Source organism: Dendroctonus ponderosae, unplaced genomic scaffold (assembly GCF_020466585.1).
Source record: "Dendroctonus ponderosae isolate FM_Combo_2020 unplaced genomic scaffold, Dpon_F_20191213v2 Dpon_F_20191213_3, whole genome shotgun sequence".
NCBI classification, from domain to species: domain Eukaryota; kingdom Metazoa; phylum Arthropoda; class Insecta; order Coleoptera; family Curculionidae; genus Dendroctonus; species Dendroctonus ponderosae.
Window position 1 is genome coordinate 12,845,708 of NW_026018508.1, and position 16,679 is coordinate 12,862,386.

At 38.4% G+C, this 16,679-nt stretch overlaps 1 protein-coding gene and 1 long non-coding RNA gene across 2 annotated transcripts in view; one reads left to right on the plus strand and one right to left on the minus strand.

Moving 5' to 3' along the window:
- Positions 1-16,679, minus strand: part of LOC109537264 (diacylglycerol kinase eta) — a gene marked incomplete in the record, with an annotated part of 65,005 nt that overhangs the window by 23,560 nt on the left and 24,766 nt on the right. The window contains 4 exon segments of the mRNA XM_048665266.1: positions 1,044-1,135; positions 1,598-1,790; positions 4,918-5,057; positions 8,177-8,257. Coding sequence (XP_048521223.1) covers positions 1,044-1,135; positions 1,598-1,790; positions 4,918-5,057; positions 8,177-8,257 — 506 coding nt within the window.
- Positions 6,648-14,283, plus strand: LOC125503990. The gene is made up of 2 exons (XR_007281227.1): positions 6,648-7,028; positions 14,045-14,283. It is a non-coding gene; the product is annotated as an uncharacterized LOC125503990 (long non-coding RNA).

Consider the following 16,679-nt stretch of genomic DNA (forward strand, 5'->3'; position numbering starts at 1 on the left):
GGGTGTTTAAATGGGACGCGATTGTCTTTGAAAATTCATCAAATTTCATCAAGCGCAGTTAATAAAGTGAGCTTTCGGTATTTTTAAAGACAAGGTGCAAATGTTTAAAAATCCCAAATGTCCCACCTGCACGAATTTTCGTTAATTTTTGGTAAACTTTCAAAATTTTTACTTAAAAGTGGGTATTTAAATGGGACGCTATTGTCTGAAAGTTAATGAAGTGAGCTTTCGGTATTTTTATAGACAAGACGCAAATGTTCAGGAATACAAAATGTCACACCTGCACGAATTTTCGTTAAATTTTGGTAAACTTTCAAAATTTTTCTAAAATATGCGGTGCTTTAATCGGAAGCGATTCTGTTTGAAAACTCATCAAATCTCAGCAGGTGCAGGTAATAAAGTGAAATTTCTGTACATTTGTAGAAGAGGCGCAAGTGTTCAAGAGTCCAAAGTTTCACATTGGATGTTGGTTAATTTTTTGAAAATTTTCCAAATTTTACTTAAAAGCGGGTGTTTAAATGGTACGCGATTGTCTTTGAAGATTCATCAAATTTCATCAAGGGCAGTTAATGAAGTGAGCTTTCGGTACTTTCGTAGAACAGGCGCACATATGCAAGAGTCCAAAGTTGCACATTTGCACCAATTTTCGTTTTTTTTGTAAATTTTCAAAATTTCTCTAAAATATCGGGAGCTTTAATTTTTTTAATAAGCGGGGGAAGCGATTGTGTTTGATATAAGCAAGTTGACACCTATTTCCGGTATAACCGAAAGTGTATCCCTATTGAAAATATTCTAGATCTCTTGCCCCCAATGACTTCATGTTCGATTGTGGCGATGTTGCCACACTGTTCGACTTTCAAAATTCTCCTAGTTATAGTCACAGAACATACCCCCTAGGGGGGATATTTTGTGGTTATAGTTTGTCAGATTCGACCGCGGTGGGACAGCCTGTTTAGACTTTTTTTCACAATGCGCAAAAAAATACATTTTTTATTTACACACTTAGAACAGTTGCGTTTTTAAGTTCTACTAACGGCGTTTACCTTAAAACTGAGCCACAAACAGCATTACATACAGCGCACCTGGACAGCACCGCCAGGTTACCTTCCATCCACTGATGCGGCATAAGAATATGCTGAAAATAAAAGGCAAAAGTTAATCCGGTTGCAACCAGGCTTCACTTAATATGGGCGTTTTAGTAGCAAACTGGGATAATCAGCTTTTGTTAATCCAGCAGGAAACCTGTTGTTTCAGGAATACATGGCCGCTACGGGAAATCCTCTTTGGGAATATTGGGGCTTTGTGTTGGGCGAAAGCCCGCTTTAAAATTCCTTTACATCGCCTACAACATGTCCATGAAGCGGAACATAGAAATTTTAACGCTTCATAACATGGAATGATAACTCTGAGCACAACAGTTCCCAAGATCGTTGCCCGGAGTGGCTCAGAAAGTTGAAAACTGTCTGCAATAACACAGCAAATGTAAAACTTTCTAGATGAAATGTTATCAGCCAAAGCAAATATCAAATTGAGCTGCAACCTTTCGTTTTATGGAATCTTTCAAAAGTAGGTTACCGCTCACAAGGCCCGCACTTACCCCATCAGCATCCTCAATGATATCCTTGCCCACAGAGGCCAAAGTGGTCCATTTGCAGTTGTTTATCGCTTTGGCTGCACATCGTTTATGCACATTAAACTTGCACACTTCGCATCGCAGCAAATGGCGAGCATTTATTTTATAACGGCAAACGTTACAATAAGTCGGTCTGGCATCGAATGATGGTGCGTACCTAAAAAAGAAAAATTCGGATTTTGAAAACTATGACCATCTCAAATCACTTCTAATCAACGCATTTGGCTCTGCTACACGTTTATTGAACATCAGGATGAAGTCATGGCGTTTCCTCGCCAGTTTCCTATTTTATAAACGGCTCAAAGCGAAACTGTAAACGAAGCAGGCGTGTTAATTAACCATCAAAGAAAGTTGTTCTTCTTCTGAAAATCCAGAAGTAGAATGCCAGCTTGCAATTAGACTTGGAAATTAACCTGCCAAACGGAAAATCCTTTTGCGGTTGTCGGGTTGATTTAGCAGGAAACTGTGGGTAGTTGAGCTCAAACCCATAATTTAGGAAATTAACCTGGAAGTTTTCCGGCACAGTTGAAAAATGTGCATTATTTTCTCTAATTACCAGCACTTTGATTAAATAGAGAGTTTTTAGTCCCCTTAAAATTACGTTGGCCTTAAACGCTAAACGATATTCTAATCATGCGCCGTGTTGAAAAAATAAAGTGTTCAGGCAAATAACGTTAAGTGAGTTTTTTAGTTTTTGATACCGCGCTTGTCGCACTCTTGATAAAACAAACCTCACTTTATTGTTTTCTTATCCCGTTTTGTTTGGAAAAGTTTCAAAGCTAGTTTAAGTTTCTCTTGTTATTAAACAAAAAGTGGCTAAGATGGAAGAAAACATTGAAGCTGTCTTTCTGCGCCGGAATGACCAATTTAATAAGAGGGTTAATTTTACACACCATCTTAAATTTACAAAGATTTCTTATTCTAGTAGAGCCGCTTATTTTATTAATAATATTAGAAATATGTCAACACCGTCGTTCTGCTTTATAACGTGATGCTTATTAACGTTACCGTTCCTCGGACGTAAATCAAGGAACACGTTATCCTCTAATAACGTAAACGGTTATTTCTTTACTATTACGCATGCTCAGAATAACGGATAACCTAAAGCGTGTTGCAATTAAGGGGCGCAAAAACTCCCTGTTGTCTATATCCCGCCCCTTTAACATGCTTAATCGCGTTAAAAGCGGCTCAGTTGTTTTGGAAATCCATCCGGCAAACCTTTGCAAGTTTGAATGGAAGAAAATTGGCAAATCATTGCCAGCGACAATTGCTCTAATTTTCCCAGCGCACTTTGTTCCCAATTGTGTCACAATCCTTTGAATCCGTAAACTACGCGAACTGAACAATGATCCCGGCAAAATGTCCAATTCAAACTTGTTTAATGGATTTCGCTGTAAACCGTTTTATCCTGCTGAATGGCGGATTGAGGTAGTTTCAAGCCGGCAGGGATAAAAGCCCGATGAAATTATACTGCCAAACTTAAATCAACATGTTTATTCATCAGCTCGGATTCGCAATGGATTATTGACAACTCGCGCAAAATGAGAAAACTGAGATTGCTTTAGCTGGGAATAAACAAAATTGTTAAGTTTTAAGACGCTTGGATGGTTTGAGGCCTGTGCCAATGAGCCACAATTAGTTTGACAATTTTTTATGAGAATGCTTGATTGGTTACAGGGCTTGACAAAGGTTTTTCATGTTTAAGGCGAGAGAAGCCAAAAAAACATGTTTGTCCTTCTGCATATGTTGCAAGGTAGTTAAATCTGGGCCCTGTTCAAATAATGCAAAGATTCTTCAATTCTACAATTGTCGTATTCGGTGAGAATCTTCTAAATTCCAGTTTATTCTTCCTTGCTATTTTGTCTCAGCATCACAAGCATGGAGAACACAGCGGCATACATATACAGGGTGGTGGATGTTAACGTCAACGAAATGGTTTAAATTAATTTTCCATGTAGAAAATGGCAATGCAGAAAGCCCGACCAATTTTCAGTTCCGAAATCGATCGGGAAATATATTTAATTTTACTTACTACCAGATGAATTTTACGATTTAAWGAACAGTTTTAAAATGWGCCAAATTTGGCAATTTATAGTAATTATTGTATCAATTTAGACTACATTTTTGCGCYMTMAAGCCATTAAACTAAAATTGAGAATCGAGAMTATTAAAATGTTGCGATCAAATGCAGCACAAAAAATAGTCTAAATTGATATATCATGAAGACATGACAATTGACATGACAATGACAATTTATAGTGAATAATCACTATAAATTGTCAAATTTGGCAGATTCTAAAAYCAGGCGACTTGATTTGCTGCGATTGYAATTAAATCCAAGGACACTGGGTTGACAGTTATAAACATTTTGACGTAGATTTGCTCCCAAACGAAGCGGTTTTTCGAGTCGWGGCGCACATTTTTTGTCTAGTATTTTCTAATCTTTAMATCGCATATTCCYTTTTGCGAYATTTTGCGTTTCAAAAAAGGTACAGGTAAAGTGCCATCTAGGGGTAAAGTGGAGAAMCTTTTTTTATCAGAAAGTTAAAGATTACTATGATAACCTTTCTACCAATTAACAATTTGATCCGCGAAGAAATGWTCAGAATAGGTCAAAACTAAAAATAWAAAAAAAATGGTGTTTGTCACGGGACGCTCGACAGAAGTGATAACTTCATAAATTAATAGAAACCATAAAATATTGAACTTGTTTAACGCATGATGGCAACAATAATTTTATTTTATAATTTTAATATTCTTGTCAGTCTAATAATTTATAATGGATCAGGAATAGGTAAAATTTCATTTAATTTCTTTTTGAATGTAAAATATTTTTTTTATTTGCAACATTTAACATTCTTTAACGAGATGTTGACCTAAAAGAATGTAATGTTTACCAATTATGAGTTTGTGTAAATTTTAAATCTGATGATGGCGCTGTTACAATATTCAAAATTTTTACTTCACACTTTGACTGAGACCCAGGAAGGACAAGAATATAATTAGGTGGAACATAATAAAAAGATATTTACGTTTGCTGGTCATGTTTACGAAAAAAATCTCTTGTAACCTTTTGATTTAGGCCTTCATTGGACCCGCTGATTTCTGCTAGGAAACATCTGCAAGTCAAGTTTTTTTAATAAAAGTCTACTTTATTCTATGACGGTTTTTATGACGGTTAACCTGGACCAACCTGGACGGCGTTTTTAAGGAAACTCAGCTCTGTGGCTTGTCTTTGAAAAACTCTGCAATGCTTTAAAATTCAAAAGAAAGTTTATCCTTACCAATGGTGCTGACCGGAAAGACAGTCAGGTTCCAGTTCGTGGTACCGGCGCTGCGAGGCAGCTGTAAGTGCACTGAGCCACTCTTCCATTTCTCTTCGGGATTCGCAGCAAAGCACTAACGATCTGAACGGGGTTATAAGCTGAAAGAAATAGTTGGTAGTCAAAGATCGGTAGCTTTCCAGTCTAAATTTCCAAGTAAAGGAGTGCTTTGAGATATCTACCTACTCTAATTGAATGGCGCCGCCGGCTCTAAAAGTTTTGGTGCCTTTGTGCCGTGTGGCATAATTAATCACAGGCTGTTCCCTGAAAGGGGAGGTTTAAAGCACATATAGAAGATCGCCTTTTTCGGATTCCCTTTAGTAAAACGCGCGCTCTAATTCCATAAAACTCCAGAGACACTATTCAAAGGTAACTCTTCGATGTGATAAGTTAATTATTGGGTCTTTGACTGGATTTCCTGGATGCGGAAAATTAATTGATACGAGAAATGACGGACTTTCGCTTATTACATCAGAATCTGGTTCGGAGCTTCGAATCCGACGTGGCGTTTTACTCAATTAGTCACACGATAAACCAATTAACGTGGAAAGGTTTCTTTTATGAAACTACTCTCCTTCGAAGTTAATTAACCTCATTATTTTCCGTTGTTCTCTTTCAGTCGCCTCAATTGAAACGTCGTCTTTTGTAAAAATAATGTGTGCGCCTCCATTCATTTTATCCATTGACGCTAAGGGGCATTTATGGAATCGCTTCGATCGGATTACGTGAACCAGGGCATCTTAAGGCCATCCAACTGATCAACTCATTTGGAAACTTTACACATTCCGGATAACTTCTTTAATGGATTGTTAATGGCGGAAGACAGTTAAGCGATTATCCTTCACCTAAGCTTCGATACTCCTTAACGGTTTGCGGTAATATGATCAAGCAGTAAGGCCTTGTTAGACTGCAGCTCGTGAATTGACTCATAAGCTCCTGATAACGTCAATTAAGTTGGAGGATGGCGCTTAATTAGACTCCCTTCTTCGTGTTTAAAGCCTTTGGGTGCGTGCTCACCCGCAAAAAGCCAAAAATCGCACAATCCGGCTCTTAATATTACTCGATAGAGAAAATGCGCTGCTTTAAATGTGGAAAAACGCACTTTAATAGGAAATTCGGGAGTGTCTAGGATTTTTTCGGATACTAAATCGAAACGATTAGTCGCTGTCAAAATTTCACGTGCGTGTTTTTTGAGCTCAAACGGTTTTCCTCAACGTAAGAAGTTCAGAAGTATGCATTTATAAAGTGTTTGGATCAAAAATGAAGAAGAAATCGTCGGCTAAAGATCGTGAACGCTCAAAAAATGCTTAAATTGTGCCAAAAATGTCTATTATTTCGGAGCTAAAACTTCTACCATGCTTTTTAGTGAGTTCGATGCATTGCTCGCGTCCGTGAGCTGAAAATGACGTAAAATTTGAGACATTTTGAGAACATTTTAATTTTTTCAAAAAATCGACACCCACCCTTGGAAAAATTTGGGTTAGCCAAAAATCAAAATTTCACATGCTTGTTTTTTGAGCTCAATCGATTCCTTTCGACGTAAGAAGGTCACAAAAATGCATTTATGAAGTCAATAATAAAAAGGTCACTAATTCATTTCTTCCACAGGGAATATTTTCCGCACAAAATCAGTACTTCTCCATCTTCGAAGAAATCAACAACCTTCGTTGCCTAGAAACCGTCCCTGGTGAAGCGCGTTTCCGGAAACACGTAAACCTGATCGACCAATCGCTTGTCAACTCTTTGAATACAAGACGCGTACCATGGCAACGAGTGAATACAAACACATCAACTTTGAAACCCGCTGTCAGTAAAGCAGCATTTATTTCATTCGAAGTTTTAAATTAACCGGTTTTTACACGTTCTTTTTGGAAAGTGTCTTATTTGTTGGAATTGCCTGTCGAAGGATTGAAGGACCCGAAAATGTGACTTTAAACTAGAAAATTGGCGATTGTAAAGAAAATGTTGACGATTTTTGCGACTTAAATCGTTGGCAGGATATTAAGGATGGGAAGTTTTCAAATTGAGACCCGCTATATTGGAAAACAAGAGCATTCTACAGGATGACCAAGGTAAGAGTGCCTTATCTGCAACTTCTAGCATGTTTTTTAATCAGTTTGATGCATTCTTTGCGTCCGTGAACTGAAAATGATGTAAAATTTAACACGTTTTGAATAAATTTTAATTTTTTCAAAAAATCGACTCCCACTCTTAGAAAAATTTCGGCCGATAATCAAGCTGCGTCGCTCAATCGATTTCTTTTGACGTAACAAGATCATAAATATCCACTTGTAAAGTGTTTGGATCAAAAATGAGGAAGAAATCGTCGGCTAAAGAGCACTAAAAATCGCGATCTATCGCACACTCGCTCGGCCTCGCTCGCATGGCTTTTCCACTTTCATCAGCGCATCGCCCACTTTGTTCAAGATGGAAAATGAAAAAAATATGGCAAAGTTTTCAAACAAACTCAAAGTTTGGCATGTAAATATAGGTTCAGAGCTGTGCGAAACCCAATAAATTGACCTCAATACCCTTTTTCCTTGACGACAAGTACAAGTTTCAATGAAACCGTGACACCATGTGCTCCACTTGTTAAAACTTTCCTCAACTTGCCGGCACGAAATGGGGGACTTTATAAAAGTTATGCGTTTTCCGAAATAAAACAGTGGCAAAAGTGGCGACTCTTTGAAAGTCAAATTGAGGCACGGAAACTGTGCTCAACTTATGGGCTCATCATTTAATCGGCATTCTTAATTTAAACTGGAGGTATGGAGGACTTTCTGGAAACTACGTGCACTTTGCTAAGGGCCTTGGCTAAGCGCATTTTAGGCTAATCTTTAACGCAGCGCAGGTGGTAAAAGCTTTCACTGTAATTTCCGCGTCTTTTCCACCTGCCTAACACTAATTGCGGAACTTTATCTTTTATGCAACACATTTTGCCCGTATGCTCGATAATTTCGGAAGTTACATCGAAAGGATTGTAGAAGCATGGATCTTTTTGTGCTACTTTAAATGCGAAATCAAAGGGCGCCATCGAGCTGCTGATTTAATGTCCATCAGAATGCAAAATATGGTCATTTAGAGGGAAAGAGTAGCATTATGCGACACAAAGAAGCATCCAATTTGTACACTTTCTTGATACTTTAAAATGCAAACGAGAAATCGATATTTATTCGGGTTTCGTCCTATAAGTAGGTTCAGTTCGGCCTGTTTTAGTTACCTGAAAACTGTGATTGACGTTTTTTGTTGAACACTCAGCTAGGCACAGGTCGGTGAGTTCGATCTCATCGAAGATCACAGCCTGAAATTAGGAAAAACTATTAGCGCAACAGAGAAAAGTATGAACTAAGATTCAGGCTGTTGGCTGTTTCGAACCTCTTAGCCCCTGTCAGCTAACAAATGACCAGAGTCCATCAAATCTATATAAAAGAAAAGACACTAGTTAAAATAATGTAAATTAGGGCTCGCTTAAAATAGGGCGTAACCACTGAGTGGACATTTCTGAGAATATTGCCTGTAAAATGGCAAAACCTGCCCTATACAACGTTTTAAAAAATCGATGTCTTGGCTTTAAATGTTGAGCGCAAAGTTGTGAAGCAATATTGCAAGCAATGCTTTGTTGAGGCTATTAAGCAACGTGGAACACCCACCTTGGGTCTTAGCCGTTGAGCGTCTGAAGTTTATCCTAAATATGGGCAATTATGAGAGCTTGCAAATACACGTGTTGGCTTAGTGTGTCCTACGCTCTATCAATTCTTTCACCCCCGTCCGCCGCCCAACTTGGGGAATACTTAAATGAGAAAAGTTTCTCGATGTGCCTTTAAGGTGATTCGAATTGTTCACTTCTAAACTATTCCAGATTAGTTCTGTTGTGTAAAACTCCAGTTGATATTTTCCCTTGCAGCCCTCTATATCAAGTGGTATCGGATGGGGGCTCAATATTGGCAAATCTATCAATCGAACGGTGATTGATACCGAATAAGACATCAGTATGGATTTTCCAAATCGAAATCGGCCCTCTGAACGCATTTTTCAGTTGATGTCACAGATGATTAATGGCGATTATTCTGGCACGGCCCATAATTCTTCATAAGCGAACTTGTATATCGGGCAAATATGGAACGCGGGAGAAACGCGCATATAAACTGTGCTAAATTGGATAGATCGATCACATTGGGAAAATCGCATACCTACTCTCAAGCATTCAAATAGTCTTTAGTCTTTAGTATTCAGGATAATCTTTTGAAAAACCTTCAGTTTTTCTGAAACTTCGACCATGTTTTTTAATGAGTTCGATGCAGTCCTCGCGTCCGAGAGCTGAAAATTATGTAAAATTCAAGACATATTGAAAATATTTTAGTTTTTTCCAAAAATCGACCTTCACCCTTGGAAAAATTTCGGCCAGAAATCAAAATTTCACATGCGTGTTTTTTGGGCTCAATCCATTCCTTTCGACGCAAGAAGGTCACCAATATGCATTTATGAAGTGTGTATAGAAAAGTGACTTTAAACTATAAACTTAGCGATTGTAAAGAAAATTCACCTTGTAGGGCTACGTTCTGGAATGCAATAATCGGTTTTATTTAACAAGCTAGAGTTTCGAGATTTTGCTGATTTAATAATCTCTTTGTTGGAGCCGTCGTAGTCTAACACAAAATTATCGTAGTTTTCTCCAAAAAGAAAAATTGTTTACTATTAAAACGGGACAGACGGAGTCCTGGATAAGCAAACATACTGATAACGGGGCACACAAAAATGTATTTCGAAAAAATGTTTACCCAATTCGATGTAATTTTGCTTATCTGATACAACACTTTGCTCTAATCAACGAAAACGAACCAATTAATCCAAAAATCATGTTGATCCCATTAATCACTGGTAATGACGCATCCCGGATGGCCGATTCGCTTTGCTTTCGGCTAGTTGAAATTGAAGACATATTGCCGGCTATAAAGCATGGACGGCGCTGGTTTTTGTAAAGTAACCGAACAAACATATCCAGTTGGCTCGTGAACAGGCTATTAAACGTTAACTAACAAACGCAAAGCATTCTTTTCCTATTTTTATCGGAACTATGGTCGATGTTTCGCTATCATGGGAGTTGGGTATCTTCAGACGGAATTGCCTTGAATGAAAAACAGCCGGCAGGGGCTTTTAGCCCATAGTGGAAGGGAAATTCTTCATGATGTTTCGCAAGTACGAGTGACTGGCATCTTCAAGGGTGGCAATGACGGCGAAAGCGCACCACTTTGCAAAGTCCACCTTAAGATTGTAACGACCATAAAAATATTTTCAAGCGCGGCCCCATAAAAATTCCTGATGAAACGTAATTGTAAGAAGTAAAACGGAAAACCAGTTTAACGCTTATTCCAGCGCCAATATGGACAGTTGATACATATTTCATTGGGAAAGTTTCCGCCTGGAATGTGCCATGTTTTACTGCTCCCATCGGAGTTATGCTCCTGGTTGTATGTTTATGACACAAAGTAGAATTATGGACCGCTCGAGGGCATAAAACAAGCGACAGAGGCGAAATAGAGAAAATATTCCCGTCTTGGTAGCGGCAATTTTCGGCCTGGTAATAAGATCAGAGTTATTCGCTCAAACTCCGCTTATATGTGAGTCGGCCGATAAAAATCCCCCAACTAGGAATGGCGGCCGATTTACGTGAAAACTTTGTTAATTAAAAGTTTTTCGCAAAACGAGATGAACACGGGAAGTTGCGCTAGGCCGATAGGCGAACATCAACAAAGCACCCCTTTTTGCCCCGAAATGGGGAATTTGATGTTTTAACCCTGCATGGGTCTATTGTCCTGTTTTGAATAGGATTATATCCAAAATCTAACGATAACTTGATGTTTGTTCGCGTTACACAGGGTTTATTTTGATAATGATCAAAAAAATTCAGGTTACATGAGTTCAATGATATTGAAGATATTTTAACAATATCGGATATTTGATTATTCTTTGTAAGCATCCATTGCAAGGAATTTAAACGGACGCATCAGGAGTAAAAGTTTGTTGCAAGTTCGCCTGTGTTCGCTGATGTTCGTGAACTCAGTCCGATCACGCAAGTGGACGTGAACAGTTTCACTTCTCTCGGGTGGCCTTCTTAGTTCTCTTCCTCTCAAGGTTTTTTGCAGCATTATTTGTAGGAAACTGTTCTGAATCCTTTGCTCTTTTTGCTGCTTTTGAGGCCTTTCGAAACTCACAACATTCACATTTTCCATTTGTGCAGCCGAAGGGACTTTGAATTTTTTCTAAAAAAAGGCGCTTTTCAATAAGGTTTTCCTATCTTTGGTCTTCAAAAACTTTTCCTACATTCCCTTTCCATCGCTTCTTCATCTGCTTCATCTTGACCTTGTGTGATTGTGTTTCTGATCGAAACTTGTCTTTTCGAGATTATTCTTGTGGTGGTCCATCATTTTTCATGATTTGTTTTTCTTATAAAATTTTCAAAATTTAGTCAAACTAACCCAAAAAGCGCAAAACAGCCTGTCATTAGATGACCTTAACTGGACACTTCAAACAAGCGATTTTTTATTTTCAAGCACCAAAGTTGGATGCAGTTCTTCTACGTTCTCTTAAAGAAAACTGCCTGAAATTGAAGAAAGTTACCTGCGATGTTGCCAATTTTCTTAAATATACAGGAAAAGCCTACAGGGTGTTCTTTAATAGAACTTCTTACAAAAACTGTTCATATTACTTCAAGTAAACAGAACAATAGAGGATTTTAAACTGTGTTATTTTTTCGAAATGAAACTTCCAACTTACAATTTGCTTCGGTTCGTTTGAGTTCGTTGGGGTTTGTTTGGGTTAGCCTGGGCTAACCAGGGTGTGTTTGGGCTTATTTGAGATTGCTTTCGTTTGTTTGTGATTGTTTGGGTTACGCGCTTCGATTCATGAATAAAAATTTTACGAAATCCTTGAGTTTTACGACAAAAAAATACAATCGGCGAAATTACCGGAAATAATTGTCTAAACCTTTCAAGTTTTTCAACCAAACTGACCTGTTAAACCTTCTAAACTTTGTATTTTCTTTTAAATCAAATATCATTTTTTTTGCGTTCGCTTGTGTTCGTTTGCGTTTGTTGAGCTTCATTTGGGTTAGTCTGGATTTGCTTGGGTTGTTTAGGTTTGCTTGAGTTTGAGTTCGTTTAGGGTTGCTTCGGATCATCAGCAAATATTTTAAGGAGGCGTTCAGTTTCACGGCAATAATTATCTAAACCTATCAAGTTTGTTGAACAATTTTCGTACTGTACACAAAAAAATGGCAAAGTCTGACGCAAAACAAACGATTTTTTTCGTATAAACATGAGAAACGAACACTTTCCAAACATAAACAGTGGAAACATCGACGTTTACGTTTGTCTGGGTTTGTAGCTTTTATTGTTTTTAATCGTTGCTTTGATGAAGGAAAACTTGAATTTTTACGCAGCCTGTTAGAAAACAATTCGGCAACTTTTCATTCCGTCGGGCAGGTGGGAGAAAGTTGTTTTCGCCTTATAATGGACTTTTTTTCTCGTCAGGCGTACGATGGCAAATTGGAATTTGTAAATTATATTTTGTATATTCATCAAACAAGTTGGAGTCTTTACTTTTTGGAAGCAGTGGCCCTTTGCAAAGTTGTGCATACTTTTGTTTGCAATTGCGAGTATGCAAAGAGTTCGCCAAGTTGACTTTAGTCCCTTTCAAATTTGGTTAATTTGCCCTGAATGTCATGCAGCAAGCACGTGTATTAATTTGAAAAGCCATTTTCCCGTGTCTCCTTTGGGGCCATTTAATGGGTCATAATAGTCGTAATAGCGCCCAGATAAAATCAGTCATTTTCCGCGGATTAAAATCCCCATTCGGGACACGTTATATCGACTTTGCAGGTCATTCAGAAGCTCTAAAATCGAGCATTTCGGCAATTTATTTTGACTAACGATAGCGGCTAATCTGGTTGTAAAAGTGGAAAATGTACAGCTGGAGTTTATGGTTCTTGGAACACGGATTACACTCAATGTTGGACTAAAAGCTCAAGCTAATAAAGTGGCTGGTCTATTGAAGCAAAACACGGTAAATAACAAACTTTGTAAATATTTGATTTCACAAGGAAAACCTGAAACTTTTGTCCACTGAAATTCCCCGCTAGAGCTTCATTTCTTATTAAAATCCGAGTTGCTTTTATCGATCAACATTGGTGGCTCCGAACAGACGTTTTTCTTACTCACAAAACTGCAACTTTAGCGAAGTTCACAAAACAACTTTGGAAGAAAGGTCAAATAGCTGCATCGTAAAGTTCTCATTTTACCACCCGAACTGTACAGATGGTGTTTAAAAATTTACTCGCATGTGTTTGAATGGTTTTTTCGATCGGCGAGTGTTCGAATAGCGATGCTGAAAGTGGCCAAGCGATGCGAGTGAGTCCGAGCTAGTGTGCATATAGAACGCATTTTTTTCCGTTTTTCCAAGGATTTTCTGGTTATTGGAAACACCGGTAATTAGAAGAGTGAAAAGAGTCAAAAGAAAAAGATGGCCACATGGGATTAATCTGCCTTTTTGTAACTGAAAAATCGTGGAAACTGCCAGAAATTTCATATTAAAGTTAGTTTTTCCTCACTTAAAGCAGCCGATTTTCTCTTTCGAGTAATGTTATGGGCCACATTCAGCAATTTTTTGCTTTTCCTTGACGAATTTTTGAAGAACTCGTGTTTTTCAACAGTCAGTCGACTTGCCTTAGTAACTGAAAAACGAGTAATCCACTACTTATTGAATGAAGAAACTTATTTGAATTGATCTTGATTAATATGCATCTTGAATCGGATAATTTTTTAGTTAAGATCGCCACAAATTACCGAATCCGACCAGGTTTCATCCGGGAAGGTCTGGGCGGTTGCGTTTTATTATCAAAGCGAACCCTTTCCACGACCTTCCAATTTTCCCCATTGTGACTTTGCCAAGAGCTTACCTGGGATTTAATCCAGGCCGGAGCCGGAGATGTATGGGAAAATTCCGGCTTCTCGACCCTCAAAATTTCAGTTTACCTCGAATTGGAGGAGCGTTTTTTCTAGCGATATTCATATTTGTTCGCCTGTGCTTTTAGGGTGATTAGACCCTGATTTTATTGGCTTCGCTGACGTTGAAAGGAGGAGAGCGCGCTCGAGAAAGGAAAAGTCTGGAAAATTTCTGATCCGATTTGGGGGCAAATACATAATGGATTTTCGGAAAATCTGCTGATATTGATGGTATGACTTGGAGCAACTAACTAGATTGCCGCCAATGGAATGGCTTCTTACGTAAGAGGAAATAAAAACGAACTCTGAGGTTTGCTATTATATTATACCTTCAGTGTTTCTTTACGTTTAAAACATTCCCCCGGCAGATTAGAAGCTTCCCATCATCTCACCCCCGCAATTCATTTTCCCCATTTTCTCATCAGCTAACACGCACCTGCGATCAAATTAAATTTCTGCTTGTAAAGTGAAAGTATTTCGAGGTTTTTTCCTGTTTCATGCCCGGGATCTAAAAGATAATTTGTCGGAATTTAATAAAGCGAATTGTGAATTATCGCTTTTATGGCATTTTTATCATGAAATGAGCCAAATCTTATAAAATTAAATCAAATCCACTGAGATCAACCAAGTGCAAACAAAAAAAACCAACTAGGAAATCTGCGGCTTGCTGGATCAAAAATAGACTGTAGAATGGAGACTCTCCTAGGGTTGGAGTCTTTTCATGTATCCATAGGAGCCAGGATCCAACAGCGTGATCTTCAGGGATCGAAATCAATTTATCTTCTGGGAATAAGAGAATCAAGTACTGTTATAATTTTGATACGGAGAGAAAGAAAACTTTCTATAACTAGATGCACTTTACCAGCTGGTGAACATAGAAATCTGGCTCAACGTTGCGGCTCTTCAATTCGACGCGCTGATTTAGGGTCGTTTCGCTTCAACTCTAAATAATTTATAGCTTTTACCACGAAAAGAGCATAAAATTTCGCCGCAAACTATGCCATAAATTTCATGGTGTGCGCTAACTAATTGAAAAATGGCTGTTTATGAAACTTTACTCGACCTAAATGTTTCACTAATTTTGCCAATTTAATTCTTTGCGCGTTTTGAAGTCCTGAAATGCACTGAAACGAAAATCGAAAAAAAAACGTTAGAGAAGCAGTCGCTGATTGAATTCTTGTGGAGGAGTGTGTTTTTCCCCTTGAAAACTAATCCAATGAACTGCAATTGGCAATGTTGGATTTTGCAAGTGATCGATTGGTTTTTTGTACATTTGGTTTTTTCAGAAAGAAATTTACTCCCAAGCAACCTGCAAAAATTCGTTTTTTTGCCCGAACGGTTCACAATGCTTAATCGGAAAATGGATTAGCCCGGATTTAAACAATTAGCTTCAGGTTTTTGCTTGATAAACATGACTTTTTTTCACCATAAAACAGCGTTGTGAATCCATCGTTCTGTCGATTATTGCATGTTTTTATTAATTAACATTTCATTCAATTCGATGGGAAATAGTCCAGAGTTTCGGCGCTTGTTTTATTTTAGAATTTTATTCAAACGTTTTGTTAATTGGCTATTGTCTTAAAAAACCGTAAACACATTTTCAACCAAATTTATTTAAATATACATGGTGAATGGTATAGTGCAGTCGGTACTGAAAATGTAATTTTTTCGCGATTTTTTTATAACACCCAGTGTTAATATAACGAAAGATTTCAAGTCAAGCATTGCCAAACTTCCTTAGACTTAGGTACCTAACCAAGAATTCAGGCAGACTTTCGCTGACACACATGTCAAACTCGAATGCGTCTGATTTGCATTAATGTGTCAATGTCACTGTTCGATATCGCTTTTCAAAGGTTTTTAATACGTAAAATATGCCTTTTTTTATTCCGGCACTATTACGCGTCATTGTCGTGAGTAAGAAGCTAAAGGCGTCGTCAGAAACAAAAGGGTTTAAAAATTAAGCTCGGTGTATGTGCGATTTTGAAATTACCGCACTTGGAAGCCGTTTAAAGTGTTCTGCATTGCCACGAATGTTCCAGCTGAAGAACTTGCTAAGTGTCGTGATGAAAAAACGCAACAATAAAGGTATAAACATCAGATACGTAAAGGAGAACTATGGCCTACTGAGTAGTAATGGAAACTAACCTTTCGCCCTACGCGAGCTGAGCCAAAAATCAAAAAAGTTTTAAACGCGCGCCAAAAACCGCACAATTCTGGAATCGAAACCGGACGTATCCAGTGCTGGAGCCTGGATAAAATGGTCTGGATGAAAGCGGGTCTTCGACTGGCATCGGTTAGAGCTCGCTCTATCCCATGATGTCTCGTCGGCCAGATTACAACTGTGACGTCACGGCGTCGTAGTCTACGACGTCGGCGTTCGAGGCGCACGCCATGCCGGTTAAACGACCTTTTGTTGATTGGGGCGCCGCGACGCTCCCGGGACGCATCGAGTTCAAGGAGACCAGCATAAAACTGGGTAATTGTTATTCAATTGTCGTTGGTCCATTTCCCTCGTTCAATGGCAGCTTCCATTCGGCATTCATCTCCGCTAATCCAGTTTAGGTAAACTAGACTGTCTCTCTGAAAAAGTTTATGGGCCTCAAATCTGGCCATCGGGCAGGCTGTTTCGATAGCAGCATCAAAGACATTAATATATTGTAACGGAAATGGCCTGGGGTACTCACGGTTTGGAATGGGGGGATCGAAATTGATGGTATTTCA